At 43.1% G+C, this 25,931-nt stretch overlaps 1 protein-coding gene across 10 annotated transcripts in view; it reads left to right on the top strand.

Annotated features, from left to right (window-relative positions):
• Positions 1-25,931, top strand: part of FYN (FYN proto-oncogene, Src family tyrosine kinase) — a 140,308-nt gene that overhangs the window by 111,372 nt on the left and 3,005 nt on the right. For 8 of the 10 annotated variants that reach the window (XM_030033820.2, XM_041127478.1, XM_030033799.2 and 5 more), the window contains 6 exons: positions 787-936; positions 3,247-3,411; positions 7,678-7,857; positions 9,704-9,780; positions 9,883-10,036; positions 18,414-18,545. In XM_030033820.2, coding sequence (XP_029889680.1) covers positions 787-936; positions 3,247-3,411; positions 7,678-7,857; positions 9,704-9,780; positions 9,883-10,036; positions 18,414-18,545 — 858 coding nt within the window. Of the gene's footprint in view, positions 1-786; positions 937-3,246; positions 3,412-3,883; positions 4,040-7,677; positions 7,858-9,703; positions 9,781-9,882; positions 10,037-18,413; positions 18,546-25,931 lie in introns of all 10 variants that reach the window. The other 2 variants (XM_030033847.2, XM_030033837.2) reach the window with 2 other exon arrangements.

Below are 25,931 nucleotides of genomic sequence, written 5' to 3'. Positions count from 1 at the left end.
GACAGCTACCGCTACACCTAAAACTAAATGCAGCCCCTCAGTTGAAGTTCCTTTACCTGGCCATGAGCATCCAGAGCCATCTGAGATGCCTGCAGGGCATCCACGTGGATCCGACAAACATGACAGCCTGTGGGAAAACTGCCAAGCAGGATGTTCTGGGGCATCTCGCATGGCACTTAACCCCTGTGTTTGGGCGTCTGAATCCCACCAGTAAGCTCTAAAGCTCCAGCATGGATTTGGAAGGTGAAACACGCAGTTCTTGCAGATCTCCTAGTGCACAGTCTTGGTGTAGTACCACCTTCCAAAGACTGTGACGTACAAAGTATGCTAATTTGGTTGTTCAATGTTTATAAAGAAGTTTGGGATCCATCTGGGTAACAACACTACACGTATATAAAGTCATTATCTCCAGTGCTTCCTATGAAAATCTTGATATTTACCGCCCACTGGCATTTACCTGAAGTATAGTATTTGTAGTGTAACCTGGCACTTAGAAAGGAAAAGTCAATTTAACAACCTGAAGCAGTAAATGTTAAAATGTGAGTTTTCATTTACACAGTAGTCCTGATTTCTTTCTAGAAAAGTGCGAAAGGGATATGGTGTGAACATCCTAAGATTTCTGTGGTACTTACTTTGTTGTGCTAGATTCATTTGTTGTTTTTCAAGGTACAGTAAGCATTTTTTGGAAGCAATTTCTCTTTCACTTTATATCAACTGACCAGCAAACCAAAATCTTTGTGTCTAAAAGCTACTTACAGTTTTTTATTTCTCCTTTGCTTGGAACAGGTGCCTATTCCCTGTCTATTCGAGACTGGGATGATATGAAAGGAGATCACGTCAAACATTATAAGATTCGTAAACTTGACAATGGCGGATATTATATCACAACTCGGGCACAATTTGAAACTCTTCAGCAGCTGGTTCAGCATTATTCAGGTAATTTTTCAGATCATACACGGCACTCTGAAGTATTTTAAAACAAAAGTGTTTACTGCTGAGCTGATGTATGTGTAAGACGCCCTAAAGAGTCATTTGAGCTATGTCTCTTGCTTGTTGTAATGCATCTTCCATTATCCCTTTCCCATTACAGTTATAAATGGCTTTGAGTGCCGTTCACAGTGTACAGCGGCAGAGCTTTTAAAAGCTAGCACTCTACTGAGGTAAAGGTTTTGCCTGCTCTCCCTCTTCTAAGCAAACAGAATTACTGAATTTGACTTGCACATCTCAAAGCATGAATTCCCTGTGCACAAGCAAGTGCTAATATGTACCATTTTGCAGCATACTATGGCTAATAAAGGAAATAGGGAATTGCATTGTGGAATTCAGTCACCTAAGGCAATGACCAAAAGGTTTGCATATATTACCTGACTCAAATATTCCCACTGGATTTGTGTTCAATGTGCAAAGTATTAACATATAAATTATAATCGGTCTAATTTTAAAAATAAATATGGCAAGGTGGGTGTTTCTTTGTGCACACTGTTTGTGTCCACCTACCAAGCTCGGTCTTTTTTTTTTTTTTTTTTTAATTCCTGTGATTAAAATGTGGCATGCACTATTCAACCCCAAAGTGCAAAGTGCGTCCTACTGTCACTGGCGATTGGTGTACCACAGGTACAACTTTAAAGCCCCCAAACCTCTGCATAGGACAAGCAGTTCTTACATAGAAGACTGCCATGCTTCTCAACATGGTCATTTTTTAAGCAGAAATTAGTAATTTGAATTATTTTGCTTTTTGTTTTTTCCTTACTTTAGCTTTTCATAATATTAACAGATGACCCCAAATGCTCATTGCTTTAAAACTTTTCATAATTTTTACTTCTGAAATCAACTTCTCTGTGGGATGTTTTTTCTGTATTCTTTGTATTCTGTCTGCTGTATTCTTATGCTATTCATACTAGACATCTGGCTGTCTTCTCCGCCCAATTTCTGATGGTTGTATGCTGCCTGGGAGAATTTCTAGTTGTTTCTGGTGACTACATTAAACTGAGCAAAATAATGTATAAAAACTCACAACTAAAAGGAAGATAATTTTCAGCCCCACTATACCAGCTGGTATATGTCAACTTTTAGTTTTCTGTGGTCAAATTATTTGGGTGGTGTATTTTCCATACACAAACACAGAAACAAATAGATCTGGAAACAGCCATTTCTGTGCAACACGGAGGCATAATCAGTAGGGTCCAGGTAGGGTAGCTCAGGAGGGCATGGTACAGACCCACACTCCAGAGGTTTCACCTGCAGTCTCCCAGACCCGGGTGAACGTAGGAGCCCTTATTCCATGCCAGACTCGGCTGACTTGAAACAAAAAGGCTGCCTCTAACTGCCGGCTCTGCACTCTGGGTTGTGGGAGGTAGAATAGCCCAGCGCCTTGTGAGTACCTAGGTTTACTTCTAGGGAGAGCTCAAAGATGCCCAAATGACTCCATAAAGATCAGCATTGTTCCTGTACCTGTTTTAAGATACAAGTCGCTGTGCAAGCTTTATATTGTAGTCTGCTTTGTGCAGCATAGTATACTACACAACAATATGTGTGTGTATATATATATTTTTATATATATCATTGGTTTTACTCCTGCTAAAATATCTTGTGACTTTTGTCACAGTTCAGTCTTCTGTGAAGCTTTGCAAGAGATAAGTGTAATGAACCTGCCCCAAACAATGTAGGACTGGCTGCATAAGCTAATAAAGGTTTGCTCTAGAAAGAATGGCAGAAGAAGTCTTTTACAGGACACCTATAAAACACCTTTTCACAGAGTAGAATATAGAAAATACCTTTTCCCAGGATGCCTAGAAAAAGATTAGCAAAAAAGTCCGCCAAATTTTCATTTCTGTGATTTTCAGAAAAAGTGAATCTTCTCTGTGTTTCTTTTACTCAGTACAGAAACAATCCAGTTTGTGACTTATAGATGATTTTTAAAAAGTTATACTGTACTATAATATACTAGTTACTCGTGAAGTTATCTTAATGCAGCATTGTGGGAGAAGGGAAATCCTGAGTCCACAAGAGAAACCATTGGTGGTCACCTTCCATTTCAGGGTCTGGAAGCAGAGACCAAAATATTTCCTGTTCTGTCTCAAATGAATATGTTTCAGTGTTCAATTTCTAATCTTCCAGGATGCTTTGTGGTATGCAACTAACAGCTGTTGTGAGTAGCATTGTTTTTATGCTTACTGTTTTTGTTTCATGTCACACTTTTTTTTCTTTCCTCTCCTTTGCTGTTGGCTTCACTTCTGGCTCCATCAGAGAGAGCTGCAGGTCTTTGCTGCCGCTTAGTAGTCCCCTGTCATAAAGGAATGCCAAGGCTTACTGATCTGTCTGTCAAAACCAAAGATGTCTGGGAAATTCCACGAGAATCCCTACAGTTGATCAAGAGACTGGGAAATGGGCAGTTTGGGGAAGTATGGATGGGTATGGAGCAAAATAATTATTCTAAAATAGCTCTCTGTGTGGGGATTACAAGATGGAAGGTGAAAATGTAGGACACTGTGACCCACAAGAAAAAAAACAGCAAAGCTCAAACTGTTAGGAAAAATGTCTTTGGAATCATGTCTTTGACTTTGAAATTCTTTAATCTTCAACTTTGACTGTAATTGATGGCAAAAGAAAACTGAAATTCCTTGTTTCCTTGGAAGGCTTTGATTTTGACAAATTACCACTGTCTTAATAATAAATCAAGGCTCGCATAGTAATCTATTAATTATACCAAGGAGCCTTTTTCTGCAAGCTAACAAAAAAAGTCCTTACCTTCAGTATCCAAAAATCAGTGTTTGCAAATGAACTTTAATGCAGCACTGAGATACAAGTCACCTTCCATCTTTCTCAATGCATGCATAATTTTGGATTATAAGTGTGTTTTTTTTATTAATTTCCTCTCCTATAGAGAAAGCTGATGGTTTGTGTTTTAACTTAACTGTGATTGCTACGAATAATACCCCTCAAACTGTTGGATTGGCTAAAGATGCATGGGAAGTTGCACGTGATTCATTATTTCTGGAACAGAAGCTTGGTCAGGGGTGTTTCGCTGAAGTGTGGCGTGGTAAGGCAGAGAATATATTTTGCTTTGGATGGATCTTTTAAGGCCCTCTTGGCAGAAATAAACATTTCAAGTAGAGATCTTAAAGCTAAAAAATGAGAATAGTATGAAATGTTAGTCTGTGTCGCCTAAAACAGTCAGACCTAAATACAGTAATCCATGGGGAAACTTCCTTTCACTTGCACAAGCTGGTATGAGAGGTTAGGGTATTAAACTTCATTAATTGCATTGGGTTTATTTGGGTGACTACACAATTGCTAGGTATTAAAATAGGAATGATGCTAAACTTGTAAGGCAGAATAGCTAACCAGAAATTAATCTGGTAAGTAGACATTTTGCTTTCCTCGTGTGTTTTAGCACTGATGGGGTCAGACCCTGAAAATGCTTCCATCCACTCTCTCAGATTAAAATAATGGCAAGTATCAGCAAGCTGATATTGCCAAGCTAGCTTCCCCATGCATCCACTTCTTTAAGTCCATTTTGAAATTTGTATCTGCAGCAGAACCCCATAACCAGATATAGAGACCAGGGACAATAGAGAAAATATTTGCCCAGCCCAGCTGAACCCCACTTTGAAGTCCAGAAATACTGACATTTTCCAAATCCGCTGCCATTGTTTTCTGCGCACTTGCCAGCTTTACTTACTGCCCCCACTCTGTGGGCCTCATTCTTTTAAGAACTGTAAAACAATAGCAATTTAAAATATACATAAATCTTAGTATGGCCATAGCATTGAAACACAATATAGTGGCCATTTAATGAGAGGTGGGCTCAATTTTTGTGCCAAATTGCATTCTGTGCAGCCTCTTTAAAATGACCAATTCAAATAAAGAATTGCTATATGTTGTTTCTTCAGAAAAATTTGGTGGAGCAGTTTGGCCTCTCTTTTTGTTGCAGTGACACAAAAGTATGTACAAGCAAAATAACCAGTGGGCTCTCCTGGGTTCTTGCAGCTGTTTTCCATTGCAAGACTACAGCAAGGAGCATCGCAGCAAGTCTGTGAAATTTATAGAATTTATAGACTAGAAATATAGAAATTTATAGAATTTCACAGAATTACAGTTGACCTGTTGCAAAGAAAGCTACCTATGGTTTCTATTAGTATCCCCAGATAACTGCAGTTTCACCTTCTTGTACTCCATCTTGAATGCATGCAAGAGTTTCAAGTTGATGTTAATATTTAGTGGCCAGCTTTGTGTGCCATGGATCTTAAACTGATGCAATAAGCTAAAGGAGCAACTGCAATTTAAAAAAAAAAAAAAATCAGCCATGAGAAATAAAGTGCCAAGTACCAGTACCAAATATCTGTCAGAAATGCAAAAATTATTATTACAATTATGACACTATGTTTCTTAAAGTAATATATAGTAAAAATATGTTAACAGCCCTGAAGCATTACCAAATTGGAATAGATTAACACAATAAAATTAACAAAAAATGCATTAAGTAGTAACTAACTACATATGGGAGGAATTCAGAGGGAAGTCTGTGCTAATTTTCTATTAGAGAGAAACACACCAAACCACAACAAGAAAATTTAACAATTTAAACTGAAATCTGGGCTGAGAGGATAAGTTATCCTTTTTGTTTGATTTTCTTTCTTTAACTGGAGAAATTCATAAAAGTATTTAAAAATATAACTGGTGAAAACACTTCATGGTAACAGAATGAGTCCTGGGATTTTTATTAAGGCAACGCTAAGAGATAATACATATTTAATCCTGTTAACACACCAGGTAAAATCCTAGTTTATTAATGTCAGTGACAGAAACCCTGGTGCCCATGAAACTAGGGCTTCATTCCTGGTTCATATAATTTGCAGTACCTCTGCGCAGTGGCTGTGACTGACAGCACTCTGCGGTCCGGAGCCTCAGTGGCTCCCGATAAAACACGCTCCCTTTCACCCATCGGGAAAGATTTTGGCCATCCTGCTTGAAATTAGGAGGCGAAACCACATCCTTCCAAGCTTACATGGGAGAGCCACTAAAGCCAAGTCCTGCTTCAGCTCTGATTTGAAGGCCTGAGTGAAACTCAGATCTCAAGAGTCCTCCTCGAGCGCTGGGGTAGCAGTGGCAGTAACTCGAGACGTTCCTCCACCACCGGTAGAGGTGACAGCACCTGGCAGAAGAAAACCAAGGCATAGTGAAAACTGGACTTGCACTGCACACTTTTGGCTAACATGTGCCTCAAACCCCCCTCAGACAACGTCGCCCTGTAAGTGAGGGACTGCACAGGCAGCAGCTCCCCGGCCGCTCGTCCCCGGTCTTCGGCTAGGTGAGGTGGCAGCTGGGACGTGGCCACTTGCACAAAAACCAATCCAGCTCATTTTACGCTCTGGCAGGCTGCAAAAGCTCATGTTGACGTTATTTTGGCTTAACCAGTTCCCAGGCAGCAGCTGAGCCCTGGTAACTGTTAAAGTGCTTTTAAGAAAGACAAACCAGGCTTATTTTACATGTTACCTTTTTTGATGACATCTTAATTTATAGAAACTAGATCTGAGTCTGAGTCTTCACGTACTTTGTAGGCCTTCTGCTATCCTCGTGCTTAAGTGCAGAGGAGTAATTTTTACCCAATGTGATTAATTCCTGAAGTCATTTAGTATTGTTTTGCCTTATCACACAGCAGCTCCCTATCAACAGATCACAGGTCCCATTCAAAGCCATTTCAGCCCTGGCTCTGGAGCAGGGTTCTGGCAAGTCTGGGCAAGGGACAACCAGAAGGCACTAGGAAAGTGATATTTCTGCCCATTTTAATTTTCCTTCCTTTCCCTTCCCCAGTCCCCCACCCCCAAAATAACCCTGTTAACATAGGTAGGTGTTTGGGGTTTTTTTCTTTCCAGTCTTCCTTCTCCCCCTTGCAAATTCCCGAGTGAAGCCCCACCTCTTGTGGGATGCCCTGAGCCAGCCTTCCCCAACTCTCTCCAGGTCTTTGTGCAGGCTTTCAGGTGTTACAGAAGGCTCGGTAGCTGACGGCTGAAAAATGATGCAACTTGTCCATTTCAGTGCTGACCGCAAGTAAAGAACAAAGTGAAGTGGACAGGAACCACTTCGTTTTCAATCAGCAGCTGCTAGGTTTCTGGGGATGAGGAGGGGAAGGAAAAAGATGCATTTCGGTTTGGAAACATGCCTGTGTTTCTAAAATGAAATCAATTCAGAATTTGTTTCTTGGGAATTTTTCTTAGAATATTTTTTTTTTCCTCTGACTCAGAACAAAAACAAAATGATAAAATGTCCTGCAAATGGAAAGTTCTGCATTTAACCAGTTTTGTTATCCAAATCTGTGACTGGAGCTGTGTTGTCTGTAGCAATTACTTGTTAGCAAGGGAATACATGAAGATGGGTTTCAGCAGTCCCACATTTCTTACTCAGAGAAGGTTTCTGTGAATATCAGTGGAAGCATTGTCTGAGTAGGACAACGACAATTGTGCCCCAGTGCCAATGGGAGTATTATTTTTCAGTATAATAGACTAAAATACGAGGGAGGCGTGGGAGGAATATAATGATAAGGCAACATGGGAAACCACACTTTAAAAAAATTATTATATTAAGTGTCCTTGCTAGTTTATTCCTTGGTTACACTAGGCATCAGGCAGAAAAAGGAGCAGAAGAGGTTTAATCTAACTAGAGTATCTGTGCTTGCAGGTACGTGGAACGGAAATACTAAAGTGGCTATCAAGACCCTGAAGCCTGGCACTATGTCTCCAGAATCCTTCTTAGAGGAAGCCCAAATCATGAAGAAGCTAAAACATGACAAATTGGTCCAACTTTATGCTGTGGTATCTGAAGAACCTATCTATATTGTCACAGAGTACATGAGCAAAGGTGAAGCCAGAGCTGCTGCCCTTGATAACAATGTTTTTTCTTGACTGTTGACACTCCTTGGGGATATAGAGGGAGGTGCAGTGTGATGTATGAACAGTGTGTGAGGAAGGAGAGAGGGAACAGGAAGCTAAATTCACCTCTGGCTTCAGAAGAATTATGAATTCAACTCTGAACTGGGCCCAAAACCTGAAATCCACTAGACGTACAAATAAAATTTGCACCAGGTGTGGGAGGGAGAATTTGGGGCAGCCTAAGTGCTTCCAACTGCATCAGCATCTGAACTTTCCTTACAAGTGGAGATTTGCGTTGTCTAGGTTTGAATGATATTACTTGCTGCTTCCTAAGATCCTAGCTTTTCCTGCAGCCAGAGAGTTCATATGGCATCTTCTTTCAGTGTTCACTTGTCAGCCTAAGATTTCTGTTTCTTCTTTTAGCAGTTCTGAGTTCTGTCACATGTACCTCAGTTTCAGATCACAGCTTAATTTTCAGTCCACCCCATTTATCATTTTATTACATTATTTGCACATATGATTCTTTCCTTCCTCTTTCCGCTTCCCTTCCCCTTCTCCCTTCTCTTTTTCTTTAAGCTACTTAACTGGTAACGATGTAGTAAAATGAGAAAAGGAAAACTTTTCGCTCTGTCAGATCTCCAGCAGGGGTGCTGAGAGCAGAGCAAAAAATCTGCTTGTTTTGGAAAAGCAAATGAACCAAATAGGAAACATAAGTTCTCACAGGGAAGTTTCATTGTACATTGGAGGATACACTCTGAAATTTTAAGTGCATTTTTTCAGTCTATTTGGAGTTGATTTTTATTTTCCTGGCAGGTGCCTGCCCACCTCCCTTCTCAGAGGCATCCAAGCCCTGACTAACTCACACTTTAATCATATGTCTTGGTGACAAGCATGTGCTTTTTCCCCTTTAAAAAAAAGACTTCTCAAAGTCCTTCTGAAGTACGTGGTTTATTTTGGCTTACTATACTAGTTTTTGCTGTAACATTTTACATCTTTGGATCTGAGCTTGAGGCTGACAATTTATCAAGGGAGAAACGCCTAATCATCTGTCTTTTCCCCTTATTTATTAAAACAATTCACTGACCTTATTTAAAGGAGACTGCCACACTTCTCTGTTTGAATACAAGATTGGGAAGGGAGCTATAGCATCCCAGGCTTTTTTTAAAAGCTACAGGAAACCTCCATGCTTTCAATTGCACAGGGGAGCTATGTCCTTATTGCTTTTGCTAAAATTGCTTTCATTTGATCTCTGCTTTGTCTTCTCTAGTTTTGCATAGTGGTCTTCTAAAATTAGTGGTTCGTGCTACATTTAGTCATGGGTTACCTAGAGAAGAAGCACTACTAATTTCTAAGGAAAGTTAGCCTTTGTTAATGCTAGCCCCTTTGGGCTTACCAGGCTCCAGGCTGACCTTTCTTTTGGAGCAGGTTGAGCTGGGATCTGACTTTTTCCATAGTTTGTGTGGCTTGGAACCGAGCTGATGCTTTGCAGCTAGCTGAGGCCTTTAGAGAGCAGCAGGTATGTAGTTTCAAAGAGCACTGGAAAAGTTAAGAAAGATCAGCTTTCTCAGTAATGGTCAGGAAAATTTAAAACAATGTTGTTTCTTTTCCCTGCAACTCTCTTTGGACTAGCAACATATTCTTCTGCAAGCCAACCTTAAAGAAGAGTGAAACAAGTATAATAGGAGAATTCTAAGATATTGTGGGGCTTTTTTTAAAGGGTCCACTTGAACTTGAAACATTGCTGTCTTTAATATTGCACATATTGCTGCACCTCCATCCTGATGAATAGCTATTGTTTTCCTAATATCTCTATTGTGTCAACTTTGCATTTGCAGGGAGTTTGCTAGATTTCTTAAAAGATGGAGAAGGAAGAGCTTTGAAGTTACCGAATTTGGTGGACATGGCAGCCCAGGTCTGTCTTCAGAGTATTGAGCACTTAGTGTATATGTTTTATAGCCCGTGTATGTCTGAGTTCATTTTAAAATGCGCTGATGGTGTTTCATGCTTCTCGCAGGTGGCTGCAGGGATGGCGTACATTGAGCGAATGAATTACATACACAGAGATCTGCGGTCTGCAAACATTCTGGTGGGGAATGGCCTAATATGCAAGATTGCCGACTTCGGATTGGCAAGACTGATTGAAGACAATGAATATACAGCCAGACAAGGTAGATACAGCAGCAGGCGTAGCACTGAGTGTGATTCTTGTGGGAGGGAAAGAGTGGAACATGGCTTTAAAAAGCTCGCTTTCATATGCTTTGGGGTTACTTTCAGTAAATCCTGAACTTATATTAACTCCTAGCCCAGAACTTCACTGCTGAATGCATGTCCCAAAAAAACCAGCTTATTTAGTTGTTTTCCCTTTAAAAACTGATCAAAATGAAACAAAAATGGTGAGTGAGAGTACAGGTGGGTGAAGTGACAGTAAAGAAAATATCTTTATGGTGCCATAACAAAGAGGATACTTTACTTACCAGCCTTGAAAGCCTGAATGGGGTAATCCAAAAAAGCCTATGTAAGCTATTTCTTTCATAGTGTGCCTTCTAGTATTTACTAACCGCTATCAACATTGCTGTGCTATTCTTATTTTCTTTATTTCAAACGGGTCAAAGAATTGTGTCTCTGTGCAATGGAGCTGTCTCTCTGAGCACTGTGTTTTCTTTGGGAACTTAAAAAGTTACTTTAATAGGAAAGCCATTTTCCAGTGCCACACAGAGTGCTGGGCACAGCTGACCACTGATACACTATAAAAATGTATCAAAGAGTATTGTAGTTTTTTTAAAAAAGCATGTGTGTGTTCAGACTGAGCCATGACACAGGCTCTTTGTAGTTAGTCATTCTTTACAAGTCATGCTTAGTTGTCAGATGTTGGTCCAAGTTTGCAGAGCTACAGTTTTGTTCTCTTTCTGTTGGCAGTACATTGGTAGTGCTTGCTCAATATGTGTCGGTAAATACCACTCCGTCCATTTCAGTGCCAAAGCCAAGGAGTGTCCCGTTAAACCCTGTTGTATGTCATCAGAAAGCACAGGTTGGTTAAGTACTTCATAACCTGCATTTACCCCTTCGTGTTGTGAGTTTTTTCTCTTGACCAGAAGTCCCTGTTTCAGCATGGATTTTGCCATTAATTCTTAGGAAAGAGCTAACCTCTTTCTGTAAATTTCAAGTGTTGACAGAAAGAGCCAGAGAGTTTCCAGCATGCCTTGTCTTGGCCTGGGAGCAGCAGCTCTCATGCCGTTCACACCCCTCTGAACTGCTGTCAGCAGTACCTAGTCGCAAGGATGTGGACCACAGACTGCATCTACCATAAAAGTTGCCTGCTTCACATTCAGACAGTGAGGCCTGAATATCTGGGGGGGGTAGGTACTAATGCACTATTCATTTCTGCCTGAGGGTCGGAATTGCTCCTTGTGAGAAAAAATAGCCTCGTGTCATTTTCTCCAGAGTTACAAGAGTCTCCACAGGCTCTGGTAAACAGAAAGCTGCCTGCTTGCACTTCCCCTGTGTAAAATGAAAAGAGTTTTCCTTGAACAAGGCAGCCAGATCCAGTCTGCAAAATGGCTTTGAAAAAGTGTCCTATATTATCTCTGTTTCTGTCTGGTTTACTGCCATGTCTTTTGTTCCCTTTGGAAACCACCCAACATATAGTTTGACATGACTAATTATTTGGTTTAATAGACAAGTATGTGACCTACTTCTGGCCAGATCTCTTCAGGCTCCTGATCCCTAGGAAATCCTCTGATGACCTGTTTGATTCCTGGTTTAAATCTCTCAGAATAGTTTTGTCCTCTTCACATGTTAGAAAGCCATGAAAACCTGCCTGACTGGTGTTGAGGAGAAGATTAGACTTTTAAAGACAATAAAAATTATTGGATTTTGGTGGGGGAAACCGAGCTGAGAAAAGCATAATGCCGGGACTGGCAGGGAGAGGGAGCATAGTCGTCGGTATCTCTTGCCCTTCTTCCACGGCAGAAATCACTTGCATTGTGGGAAAAGTAGCTGGGAAGGGAGTAGTTTGGCTTTTAACCTGCATCACTGATGATCTGGAGATCTGAATCATGTTTGCCTGGCTTCATCTCATGGTGCAAGTATAGAGAAGTCACCCATCCTTCCCATACTTAAGGGCAATGGACAATACGTCCTTCCCCTGACCTCAGGGTCAGGCTTAAGTCCTTCAGAGCTACAGAATTCCTTAAAAGAAAGACCCAAAGAGCTGAAATCACAGGTATCTTGTAGAAAGGTTTTCCTACCTTCACTAGTGGTTTTTTGACCCTTTCTTAAGTGGTAGCTTGTTCTAGGGAGGGGTGCATTTTTGACCAAGCAGCGCACTCTAAATTTACATTTCATTGCAATTAACCTGGCTTCTAAGCCAGCTGGGCAGCCAGGGTGAGCCTAGGACCTTTAATTTATTGAGGAAGAAACATGGTGTCTAATGCGCCACTGGAATTTTTCTTCAAGTGGGATTCGGTCCTGGTTTGTTTAGTTAGACTTCAGTTTGAGCATTGCTTGGTGGAGACCACAGTATCAGAAGGAAATGGTTGCCTCTGCTTGTTTCCCATGACCTATTACTTCAGCCTCCAAGGGGATGCATCTGGGGACTGCTCTGTTTATCTAGCTGACTACTGCTTCAGTGGGAATTTTGACACGGGAGGGGAGCCTGGCCAGCAGAGGGAAGGGGGATGAGGAGCGCTCCAGACTGGCAGTTCCTGTGGGAGAAAGGAAATGTTTTGCCTTACAAAATCTGAAGATTAAAGCCTCTGGTCACTCTCTCCTCAGCAGTCATCCTTCTCTTGGCTTAAGCATGTTAGTACAGAGCTCATTGTCGGCGTGGGGAAGAGGTGGTTTTCTCCAGCCTCGCTTGATCTGCTACTCCCTTCCCCCACTGTCACTTTTGTCTCCGATTAAATATTTTGAAAGGAAACAGATGGGGATGCTTTGAGCCCCAGCGGGCTAGAGCGCAGGATTCCTGAACCTGTATGGGTATTACTCAGCCTGGTGGTAACGTTTTACTGACCGGTTTATTTTCTTTTTGGTTTGAACAAAGGAGGCCTGACTGCTTCTGATTTATGAGAGGTAAATAAAAAGCGGTTCGTTGTCTGCACTGCCATTTCTCAGCAATCTTCAGGAAGGAAAGAGATGGTCATGCCACTAATGATTTAAAGTGTGTGACTAGCAGTTATACACTGCCATTAAATAATACAAAAAAAAGTTCTTGGCTTGTAATGAGCATTTGGCTCCTCTTGCTTTTAAAGGAAGTGAGTAATCAAAGGGGAAAAACATGCCTGTTAAAGTGACGCCCATTTTAAAGGCTACATTGGTGGACTGTATTGCAGCCTGCACCATTGGCGCTTCCTTCTTCTGGCTGTTGCTGTTGCAACATCTTCCCCCCCCGCCCCAACAGTGTCAGGCATTCAGTCTTGTTTCCTTCCATCGGTGGTGATGCTTGTGTCAGTCCTGTAAGGCAAGACTTAAAACTCCTGGTATCCTACAGGACACAGAGAAACTTCCCATCACCTCCAACACAGGATTTCCCATGCAGTTCTGCTACCCTTACACTGATCCGGTTCACAGCTATGCAGAGTTTTGGCCAAGCACATGGCATTTTTGTGGAGAACGCTGAGTGCTCCACAGAGTTGCTGGGGAAGAGTTGTTACTATTCTAGGCAGTAGCAGCTGATACAAATTTAAAATTGCCTTAATAAAAAAAAAAGAGCAGAGTTATTTTCCAGGCCATGTTTCTACTGCATACACTGGCAGCACTTGCAGCAGTGCTGCTCCAAGCACACATGAAACAATAAGGATCTTTCTGATGCCTTCCAGACAACTCAGAGCTATTTTGGGAGCTCTAGTACGTGTTTGTAAACTCTCAGATCATTTTTGCCTCCTCAACACTTAGAAATATCTCCTTCCTGCCCCACTTAAAAATAAGTGATGCTTCTTGTTTTGGTTTCCTAGAAATGAGTGGGGATTTTTTCCCTCTTCCAGGCTCTCCCCAGTCCTTTTGTAGAGACTCGGCTCCCAGCTCACCAGCTAATCTCTCTTGTTCGCGACTGACTCTACTGTGGGCTGTAACATCCAGGGCTTTGTTCTTGCTCTTTACCTGCCATTCCCTCGGCCAGCCGTGGAGCGGACAGGAGGAAGGACTCCTGCTTCTCAACAGCCAGCCCCCGGGGTCCCACCGGGCGATCACTGATACGCTCCTACAGAGATGCCATCTGTTCCGCGAGAAGGAGCGCGGCCAGGTCAAGAGGAAGGGCGAGGGGAAGGGGGGTACAGGCAGAGGGTGAGAGGGGTGTTTAGACCCACGGTTCCGCCCCTCGTCCCCCGCTTCCCCGGGGAGAGGTCAGCCTGCGGAGCCCTGCTTCTGATCACTGATGTTTCGCCAGGCTTGTAGTTTCATGTTCGTTCTCACAGCACAAAAAATGTAATTGCGCCGTCCCTCCCACACGGCACTCATCATCGCCTACTGGGGCTGACTCGTTTCCTGTTACATGCTTGCTTCAGCACTTCGTTTTTACCTTTTGCGGCTTTCCCTTTCCAGCCCCAAGAGCAGTTCGGTGCTGCAGCACGTTCTCTGGTCGCTAACCCAAGAGTTCCCCTGGTTTGGGGGTCTTAGACCTCGGGGTGCTGCGTTGGGTTTGGTTTTAAGGTACGAGAGGTACCAGCAGCTTTGTAGCATTTCTGGAAACAGGATCATTATAAAGCTGGCAGTGGCTCCAGGGCATGAATTTCAGAGGTTTCTGCTTCGTCGAGATTTAGATCTGAAAAAACAAAGCTCTGAGGGATTTTCACTCCCCTCAGAAGAAACCATGCTGAGAGTTGTACGTTAAGGTCACTCAATTATCCCAGCCCCCCCGCTCCTTCTCATCACGTGACCTGCTTATAGCCGACGAAGAATTAAAGCAGGGCCAGGATTGATTTTTCCCACAGAAATCTTCCTGGGAGATAACCTGTGTGAATGCCTGGGCAGAGGGCCCAAGAACAGGGCCGAGCCTCGCAAAAATCCTCAGAGGTAGGAGGCAGGACCGGCTGCCCTAACAGTAAATTGTACGAGCAGCTTTGGCTTGATGTGGTTGCGAGCAGCGCAGAAACCCAAAAAAGGCTTTCCCCACGCTGAAATGTTTCAAAAAAGGGACAGAGATAAAAGCTGCAGATTAGTACCTTGCTTTGGGCCAAAGACGGGCTATCCTGACCTAATGACTGTGGTGTGCGGTTGGTTTGTACGCATGGAGTTACTGCCCTGCTAGTTTGTAATAAAAAGGGTTCCAGCAAAAAAAAAGATAAATCCCCCCCACTGATGTAAAATCTGCCTTCAAAGTAGGAGATAGGCTGCCTTGTTAGCTGGGGTAATTTGGCTTATCAGATTTATTAACATGCTTGTCAGTAATATGCATTTTATCAGATGATCTGGTGCTGTAATTTGTTTGCAGCACAAAGTCAGCTTGTTTAATAAGCTGCTGAGGCCTGGGCGGGGGGCGGGGAGTTATTCCGTGTGTTGGGAAGAGAGTAAGCGTGCAGACTGTGTGTCGGTCAGGAGCCATGCACAGCGTCTGGCCTGTGCTGCGAACTTTTTGTATAGCAGTAGCAATCGGGAGGCTTCGGAGCGGTGCTCAACGCATTTGGGGATTTTTGTGCTTTCACAGAAGTGCACTACTGCCTGTGTTTCCAGTGCCAGACATTAGATGGGAGGCAGCACCTTGGGGGGATCCCTGCTAGGCACACACACACACACAGCCCATTCACACAAGCTGTGTGTGATCTCTTTGTGTTACGGCAGTGCATGCGTTGTTGTACCTGCAGCTGTGCGGGTGGCCAGCCTGGTACAACCTCACTGGTCTCTGCTCTCCCCTTAATGATGGCTCTGCCATACTGGGTTGCAGGCTCTCTTGGGACCATCTAGCCTCCAGCATGCGTTGCAGGGCCAGAAAACCATGAGGCAGGGTTCTGCTAGCGACCTCTCTGCCAACGTTGCCTTTGCCTCCTCCCCATCCACCACTTCAAACCAAAGTTCAGGAAATACTGCACAAAACGCAGAACGTGATTTTTGTATTAGTTGTTTTAGCCAGAGACCCACCCACAGCAGAGGCAACGTAGAAACGTAATGAGTAGCTACCCTGTCATCAGAGAATCCACAGCACAGACCATTTGTCTTCTCCAGCAGTGCTCTTCACAGTCCAATGGGGTTTGTACTGCTCTAGCTCTCAGGAAAATGGATGTGCTGGAATTGTCCCCCCTTCTCACCTACCTACCTTGCTTCTCATCTTCCCACGGTCCCTCGGCACACCACATACTCACCTCCTGGTGCCACACCAGCAGTAGATGAGGAAGGCAAAAATACCGGGGGAGTTGGCCACAAAGGAGTCTGAAGAGATTTCTTTCCTCCAAAGATGAGTTGTATGTGGTTGCTACCTTTGGATCTGAGTACGAAGCACAAGGGAATTAGACCAGGTTTGGCTCAGCTTCTCAGAAAAACACAGCTGATTAAAGAGAAAAATAAAATTCGTTGAATAAAATGCGTCTACCACACGAACGAGCAAACCCTCACGCTTGGCTATCTCACACACCACCAGTCAACGTCCACGCCTTCAGGCTGCTGGCCAGTGTGGAGCTACTCATTCGGCTGGCATCGTGTGTGTGTACTCTCTCAGCCGCATGTGTGAGAGAGCAGAGGGACATTAGCCCTCATATTCATGGCATGCCTGCATAAGCCCATCTAAAGCCCTGCACTGTAGGCCTAGGGAACCAGACCTCCAGATATATGCAGCTTGCGGTTTTTCTGGGGATCAGCAAGGGATGTATAGCCCCAGGATCTGCCGGTGGCTGGGAGAGCCGTTGGCCAACCCCACATGGCCGCTGGCACTGCTGAAGCAGGGTCAGCTTCCAGAACAGAGGCTCAGGTGATGGCAGGCTGCAGCTGCAAAGATCTCAGATGTCACGGCCAAGGCGGTTTTTAATAGAAGATGAAGTTCTGTAAATTTTGAGTCTCGTAAACTAAGATTGGTCCCATGAAGAAGTGTAAGTTAGGGAGATTGAGACCAAAGCCAAGCATCCAAATTTTAGCTCCTTCCTGCATATCAGCTACTGAAAATACAAAAGAGAGAGACTTTTTTGAAAGTGAATAGACAACCAAAAATCCTCCAGCACCTTTGCAAATCTAACCACTGATGTGTTGGTGCTTAACTCGACTTCAGTTCCTGACTTCAGGCATTAGGGATTTGAAACTTTGTCTTGCGTCTTTTAATTTAGCAGGACTTACTTGAGCAACTACACTTTTCCCTAGAAAAATATATTTGTTTCTGAGTAGTATTCTCTCTTAGGATCACTTACTCGTAGAGCAGGAAAAATTTTAGCACACCTGATGTTTTACTAAGTAAGAAGATGAGAATTACCATGTTTACTTTGTACTCTGAGTCAAGTCAGACTGTGGCATGTAGCAGAAGATACTGGGCATCAAGTACTGGATGTGATGGCAGAACAGCGCCAGCAGGGAACTGTAAACAGTGCCATAACTTCACTCCCTAAGAGTGATTTGTCCACGTTGTTACACTTTCCACACTCCTCCTGAAAGCTAAGGGAACTTTTATGAGAGGACGGTGAGAAGTCAAAGTCGGTCTGTTTCCAAATTCAAGAGTGTTTGTCACTAGGGATCAGCACTAAGCAACGCAACTCTTGCCTGTGTGTTAACACAAGGCACCAGGGAAAAGTCTGCATATTTTTTCATACATACTATGAGTTAATTATTACCACAAGACTTTTCTTTAAAGTCATACTGAAAATATTTTCCCTAAGAAAACAGTAAATGATTGGAAAAGCAAATAAATCAGTGTTTAAAGGCTTGTTATCTTACCATCCTTACCACAACTGGCTCCTGCAAGCTCTGATGATGGATGAGCATATTAGAACTGCACGTATTTAAGGCACTACAGGCTTTTCAGTGCCAGGAGCTTAAAGTACACTGTCAAGTTATAAATCACAGGCCAAAGTTCTGCCTTGACATCATTGTACTCCAAGCAACTCGAATGGCAGTATTATTTTTAAGTCCTTGCATGTTTCTAATGAAATATTAGGTTTGTTTTTAATTTACGTTTTTACCATGTTTGTTTTGCATTTTGCTCAGCTTGAGCAGGGAAACTGGGAGGTACACTTCCAATAAATCTCACTTCTATTCATATGTGCTAACTGTGTTTGACTTGCAAATATCACAGGGAAATGTTAATTTAAAACATTTTAGGAGAAAGAATTTCTATTATATTGGGCTTATTGGTTTTTAAAACTTTTTTTTTTTAATAAAAAACTTCAAACCTGGATTAAAATGTCTTAGCCTTCTCTTGGGATGTGGGACAAACCCACGCCTTCCCTGCTAAGTCTTTACTTCTGCCCTACATGTTCCACCCGCCTGTCCTCTCTGACTGTACTCCATGGAGCTGTTTGTTAAAACTTCCCTGCAGTTCTGTCCACCTGCATGTGTTGCAGAACACAACAGTCACCTGTGAACTAGTACTTTGATTCTGTCTCTATGCTGATTAAGACTTATTTATTCTTTCATTAGGTGCAAAGTTTCCCATTAAATGGACTGCGCCAGAAGCAGCATTGTATGGAAGGTTCACAATAAAGTCAGATGTGTGGTCTTTTGGGATCCTACTGACAGAGCTGGTAACGAAAGGGAGAGTGCCATACCCAGGTAAGAAAACAGTCTGAGCCCTGCTTCGCATGGGGAAAGGAGTGGGAATGAGCCATATGCTTAAATTAGAATGTTCATTTATTTTCACTGGGCTCAAAGGAGGATGGTTATCATGCATAAATTCTGTGTATGCTTGAAAACGGTCCTGACTCTGAAGGCTGCTGTGTGATGGTCATGATAAAAATGACAAGAGGACAGAAAATACAACATATTAATTTCTAATTTTTTTAATTGTTCTCAATCCAATCAATATACTTTCTAGCCAAATAATGAAAGCAATGTAAAATTACTATACTGTGGAGCAAATAGCTCTCCATAGTATTGCATTCACTTTAAGATACCAACAGTTGAAATCCCAGAGTGGCATTACTCCATTTATTCTGTCAGTCTGGTTCTCTGCAAGGTTTGATAACTGCCTGAATGTCTGGTATTACCAAATCTCTTTTTTATAAACTCTTAAATTTCAATCCTTGCTTTCAAGATGAATGGAAAGGAAAGAAAATAATTCTGTTATGTGCAGGCCAGAGCTCATGGCAGGGTCACAGCGGGGCCAGATTCTCTGCATGGGGGAACTGGAGGCCCCATGGCTCTTTGTTGAAACCCTGCCAAGTATCCGATGGATTAAGATTTGTAGGAGGGGTGATTGGATCTGCCTATGCAGAAAGAGCTTTTCATTCTATTGCCCCCCCTGAAGATTGTAGGCATTCAGGTGAAGAGGAAAGGGGTGAGGTGAAAGCAGTGCATTGCATGGAAAAGAATTTAATCGCTTCATTTTCTTATCAGCACACATACTAACAACAGGGCATCTAGCTGCATCTTTATTCTTTTTATAAAAAAAATTTCTCTAAATACTCACTAGTATGGCTGTCTGCACTGCAGCTGATTTAATGGAAAGTGCCCTAAAGCAGTTTCAGTTTTCAAATCTGTGCCGCGATCCAGCAGTCAAATTGCACAGGAGAAGCATCAAGGTGGAGTTCAGTTTATGCTGTGGTATGCCACGCCACTTCAGAAGGCTGAACTCAGCAAAACTAAGCTCCCAGAGTTTTACCAAGGTTTTCAACTTTGCTAGTACCTAGCAGCCAGTAGCTGATATTTGGGAAGAGAATATGGGACTGGAAGTCTTCTCGTGATCAGCAGTGAATTTTGGCATGATTAACAGGGAGCAGCTTAGCAAAGCTGTGACTGTGACAACAGAATGAGGTAGCAGAAAGCAAGATGTCGTGTTTCTGGGGGATGGATGAGTCCCTCTGCCCAGCACTTCCCCATGCGGTTAAAGAAAAGCCAGTGTTCCCACCACACAGAGTGGCTGTGTCAGTAGCCAGCACGAAGGTCTTCTTGCCATGAGGGTTACTGGTAATGGTGTGGGACAGCTGTGATTTCCGTGAGTTTACAGAGGGTTAAATGCAGACATGGCATGGTGTGCAAAGGTCGAAGACAGAAATAAGATGTGTAAGGCTTAGCTGATATGGTGTTGCTACCAGAGGGTGGCCATCGCTCCTCGCTGGGCTGCAGGAAGAGGAAATTCCTAGCCACTACCAGCAGAGTGGGTGCGCAGGGGCTTTCACCAGCCAGGGCAGAGTTAAGGTGAATTTTCTTCCCTGAGCTCCACAGTGGTGGGGCAGAGGTGCTTCGTGACTAGCCTTCTCTCTTATCATATGCATGAGCACACACACACACACACACAGAGGAAAAATACTATTCTGGGCAAAAGCGACCATCTAAGCCCTGTGTTAACTCACAAGTTTGTAACTGACAACAGTGTTGGCCATGGCAGCAGCAGATGTCTGCACTTCCCAAGTGTTCCTTTCCCTCCCTGAAGGAGAAGGAGGCCACTGGGTGTGCGTTTAAGTGCTTGCAATATATAACTTCTTGTAGGACCCATGACAGATATCTCAGGCACGGTCTGTGTCCTGAAAATGTGGACAGTTTTATTACGTGGCAGTTTGAGCATATCAAAGACAACTAGCGGCGTCTCTCCTCTTTCAGCGCTGTCCTCCCCCTTCATCCCTCACTACATAAAGCCCTCACGCACTGAAAGTCCTTCCGGCTCGCTCTCCCCCACCAGCACTAGGAAGACATCAAGTAGCTGGAAGCAACTTTTTGTGTGTTACATATCACAGAGTCAGCAGTTTTCTGGCTGTCATGCGCTGCCTGGGTCACGCACTGCCCGAGCTGTACGCCGGGGCCCTTCCTCCGCACCGGCACTGCCGCCCTGCTCGGTCACCATCACCACCCTCTCTGTCAGTTTTACCTAAGGGCAGCCTCTATTTTGAATATGAATTTCCAAAGTCTGTAGAGATTTCAATTCGGTCTCATCCCCCAGGTCCTAACTGGGAAAGCTTTTACAGGCTGAGGCAACAGTGGAGGGGAACCGGGGCCTTCTCAGATGGGTCTGTCTTTGCATGTGGGTAGAAAACAGGGCACGGACTTCCCAAGGTGGCAAAGACCTCCTGAGCTCCTCAGAAAAGACTATTTTCCCCTGACATAGAAAGGATCAACCATCTCCTGCTTCATGCTGGGGAGAGGAAGGACCTCCCGCAAGGGTAAAGCTTCATGAATTCAAGTCCCTGTCTGGGGCAGGGAGTGGGGTTCAGATGCACCCACAGGGCTTTCCCTGCCATCACGGCATGGCTTGTGCGAGGAGGAAAAGGTGGAGTTCAACCACCCTGAGAGGCAAGACTCAGCCCTCCTCATCCAAGTAGACAACTTATAGGTGAGAGAATGCAGTTTGTAGGCACTGCCGACCACTTTGGCACCCAAGGCATGTGGATCTGCAAGCTCTGGAAAGGGTTAGCCTGGAAACAAAGAGGGTCATGGAGCTGTCACTTTGCTGTAATACTCAGTTTCTGAAATAGTTGTGGTCATGTTGTCCTGATGTTCCTGCTTACAGCCTGTAGCAGGCCGGGGGGAGGTGGGAGAGGCCCTCAGACAGAGATTGCTCTCTTGCTTGACAAGATCTTAGTGCCTGGAGAGGTTATTTATAGCACAAGCCCCAGTCCTGTGGTGGTAACCATGCCTGCAGGGCACTGTACCTCATGCCTTGGAGAACCAGGCATTGTTTTAAGCTTGCATAGAAGGAGCGAGAAGCACAAGGAGGAGGACAGGAGAAGGCAGGCAGTATATACGAGAGGAACAGACTGTGTGGAACAGGATTTGGCATTTATTGTCCCCGCCCTGTCCTGATGCCCCATTTTGGAAGAGAGGCTGGAGCAGTGGCGGGACATGTGAGCAGTAAAAATTTTGCTGGTAGAGATGAAGATCAGGCTAGAGTTCATAATCAAGCCTTGCCCCAGACCCTATAGCTCCCATAAGCAAGACTGACTTTTTGACAGGTGTCCTCATCTTCATCCTTCAACCAAGCCTGCTTCCCTGTCAATGGATGTCATTGACCGCTATGGTAACTAATTTATTAGTGCATTTCCCAGCCTTCCCTAATGCTTTCCCTTTATTTTCGCAAGGCAGCAGATTGAAATAAGCAACTTTCACAGTCTTTCTGGGCATTGAGTTTCTATTTCCACTACTACAGTGGGGAAATAAAAACTAGATATGGGCAGAAGAGGAGCCAAGTTTAAAAAATAGTCTGCTTAGTCGACCTTTTTCAGTGTCTGTTTCTTTCCCCTTTCACAAATTCCCCTTGGATCTTAGTTTTGGTTTGGTTTTTTTTTTAATGGAGTTTAAGAGTAGGATTTCCCTAGCAGCAGTCAGAGAATTTGGGGATTTTTAACATGTTGCCTTTTGGATAGGCAAAAATTTCAGCTGCACTAAACAAGCACCTCTGAACTTGCCCCTTCTTTCTGCTGCACTTGTCACATCAAGAGCATTTACATTTTATGTCTAGTGTGACAGCCACCATGATGCTATCCACATTGCTGCCTCCAGCCAGGCAGGTCTTTGAGTTTGGGCTCCAGGCAGCTCTGCAATCCCTGGGGAGCTGTGTTCAGACTTCTCATCCCTGGGGGAAGCTGGACCACAAGTGCCAGAAAACGCATGGTACGCTGCCCGAGCCTGGGGCCGAGTACACATCGGTGAGCCGGCATGTGTGTGTGTGTACCGTCATCATGGATGGTAGATACGGAGTTGAGAGAGATGCATACTCAGCGCATAGCACAGATAAACTCGGGTGGGTTTCTTTGTAAGCAGGAAAGCTCCACTCACAAATGCTGTAGCTCAAAGTTGCATCTCTTATACCAAGCAAATAATAACTTATTTTAAAAAACAAAACAAAAACTAACCAAAAAAAAAAAAAAAAAAAAAAACAACAGATATTGATAGCCTAGCTTTGTGGGTGTTTTGAGGATGAGGAGTTGTTGGGGGTTTTCAGGCCTTAATTTCTCAATGAAGTGGCATGACTTCCAGATTTTTAAAACTTATTACTACTTTTGCACAGAAATAACTAGGTTCATATTGCACTTAATAAGAACAGCATTATGCTTCAAACTGTCTTCCTTTAGGAGCAGTTTTCCTGTTCCCGTCAGTGCACTATCGTGCCTGTGTATGGAATAATCTCCCTGCCTAAGTCCCATACCCCATCCCTGTGCCCTCACCTCTGGCTTTTCTTTGGGGCTGTCCATGGACATTAGAAATTCTGCTTCTAGATCAAACTGAACAAAACCCCCAAATCAACCTGTCTCTGTTGTACCTCTCTCTTCTGAGAGCATGCTCTGAGTGCCAACGTGATCCAGCCCCTCTGGAGGACTACACAGTTTTACCTTCTCAACTGTACTAGAGAAGGGCCAACATGTCCACGTCTGAGGAACCTTTGAACATGAGCAGAAGCACAGATCTGGATTCTTAGAGAATCTGAAATACAGCATTTCTGGGGATGGACAGCAGCTGAGCTGTTGTTTTAAGAGTCCTACTTTAAGCATTTGTGTCTGTATTAGTTTGATCTTTGGTCTGAAAGCATGCAGTAGGTCTTGAAGGAGCGTAATTCTCAGTCCAACAGAAGAAAACAAGAATAAAGTGGCTTAAAACCATCACTGTCCTCACTGGACTTCACATTGCCCAAAGTAATCTGTATAGCATATTAGCTTTGGATGTGAGGATACTGCCTAGTTACAGTAACGTTTCCTGTCTTCTGGAAGAGCAGCATTGCCCAGATCTGTGCTATTTGCACATCTGCTGTGCTCCATCTAAACAAGCTCCTCAGAGCACTCCAAAGGACTTTCCAGTGTTTTCTTTAGCCACAACTGGAAACTTTACATCCTCTTTTATGTCACAGTAACTCTTACTACTGCAGCTTTTCTAGGAAAAGTCAAGCAGAATGGCGTCTGTCCCCAGTCCATATGGGCAGTAGATTTTTTTTATTGTACTGAGCATTAAAGTGGCCATATCCTGTGGCAACCTAAGATTATTGGAAGTTTCACTAATAAAGCTGGATGGTGGGAGGTTATTTCATTTTCAGTCTTCTCAGGGAATAAAAAGCTAATGGAAAAGCCATCTTTTGGAAATTGGATGTTTCCTTCTTGGTCCAAATGGTAATTCTAGAAACATCATGAGCACAAACTGATTTTTCAAGGAGGTGAAATAGTCTACAGAAGAATATTGCTGAGTATTTTATTCCACAGATTTAAGCATTTTAGGATAAACTTTTAAGGGGTCTAGAAGCATACTGCAAACAGAATTTCATTTATTATTTACTAAAAGAGTTGAAACTCTCGAGTATTCATTAGGAGAGAGGAGATGTACAGACTGCTCAAATATTCTCTCTGTGGTGTTAGAAGTGCAGATACAACAGGCTCCTGCTATCAAAAGAGAAACACTAAAGCTTGTAGGATAATATAAGCAAACCTAGATAATAGGTTTGTAAACATAAATAGGCCTTTTAAGAGGTAAAAAGTATATCTGAAACACTGCTATTTTTATGTCTGACTAATAATCCAATTGATTTTGAAAAAAATGTATTTGAAACTCCTTTTTTAAATCAGCAGCACACGTCAAAACTGACAGAATATCTTTGGCAAATCCTAGGTGCTGCAGCCCTTGCTGGATGTATGAATTCCAGTAAGGAACATGAGGATTACTTGGTTTAGTTTCATACCTGGTTTTTACTGGGAGGGAGGGGAAAGGAGAAAGGAAAAGAAGGGCATTTTCCTGGATTATACCATGATGAGAAAACCTGGCTTGACTGACTTTCCAGGGACAAAAAATGACTATGATTTCAGTCAGCAGTGTCTTTTTTATGTTCCTTTTTCTGTCTTTTTTTTTAAAAAGGGGAAGTGAAGAGCTGTTTATGTTTTTCCTCCCCCCTCTCTCTCCTCAGGGTTTTTCTTCCAGCATACAGTTCGTTATCAAGTTTCAGAGTGTGCTTTGCAGCACTGAGTAATGCACTGGATAAAAATACCAAACATTTGATATCTTAGAATAACAAATCAGTTGGGAAGGAGCTTTTCTGCTGCTGTTGCTTCCACCCGTGTTGTACTTAAAGGGGTACTGCCAAAATAAAAACAAAGAATGCAGGGGGTTTTCTGTTTAGGTATATACAATAGAGGAGTTGCTGGTAACACTTATTTTCATAGCCTTTAATATGTAAGGGGAGCAAAGCATGGCAGAAGTTCTTACCCCAAAATGTGAGGTAATTCAGCTGATTCAAAGACAAGGATATAAAAAAAGGGTGCAGATTTTGTTCGAAACACAAATTTAAAAACCTAATATTAAGAACACAACGTGAGCAAAATGCCCATTTTTTTGTTGTAGCATCTTGAAAACAGCAAGGCCAGAATGTTTGGGTTGATGCTGCCTTTGGGTTGGTGATGACTAACAGACCACTAGTTTTGTTTTATAATGTAATAAAAAAGTAAAATATGTTTGAAAATGTTGTTGTTGGATAATGAGGAACACCCAAACGTTTGTTCCGTTGTGAGCCTGTGTGAACTAACATCGGTCTGGAGTCAGTAATACAGGAGAACCTTAACTCTGTGCAGAATCTGATGTCTGCAGAGGACCATTATTACTCTATTTTCATCATTCTGTGGAGCCCTAACCACAGACCACTTTAGGTGCCATACAAGGCGTCTGCTCCTACTCATAAACATCTAACACCAAAAATACAGTGGGTGAATGCAGGTGATAAATCAAACACAAGAAACCAGTGCTAAAGTGTTGGTCTGCAGGTTAGGAAATACTGTAAATCAGTAATCTAACCTCTCTTTTTGCTATTACCACTGCTAAAGGGAACAGTAAGGAGAGGTTTGTAGGAGGATGAGGCACTTTTTCTGGGGAGGTTCCTCCATGCGCATCAGGCGGCATAAGGTACAGCACATCAGTGCTTGTTTGGAAATCGAAGGTGCCGCAGTAAGCTAACCAGAACTGTGAATCGACCAGGACTTGGCCAAGTGAGAGCCTAAATGCTAGTGGGGCAGCCTGTGAGAGGCTTTGAAAGTGAAG

The sequence above is a fragment of the Aquila chrysaetos genome, chromosome 2 (genome assembly GCF_900496995.4).
Source record: "Aquila chrysaetos chrysaetos chromosome 2, bAquChr1.4, whole genome shotgun sequence".
Classification (NCBI taxonomy): domain Eukaryota; kingdom Metazoa; phylum Chordata; class Aves; order Accipitriformes; family Accipitridae; genus Aquila; species Aquila chrysaetos.
The sequence above is the reverse complement of the archived record's forward strand: the minus strand, read 5'-3'. Positions and strand labels throughout refer to the sequence as shown.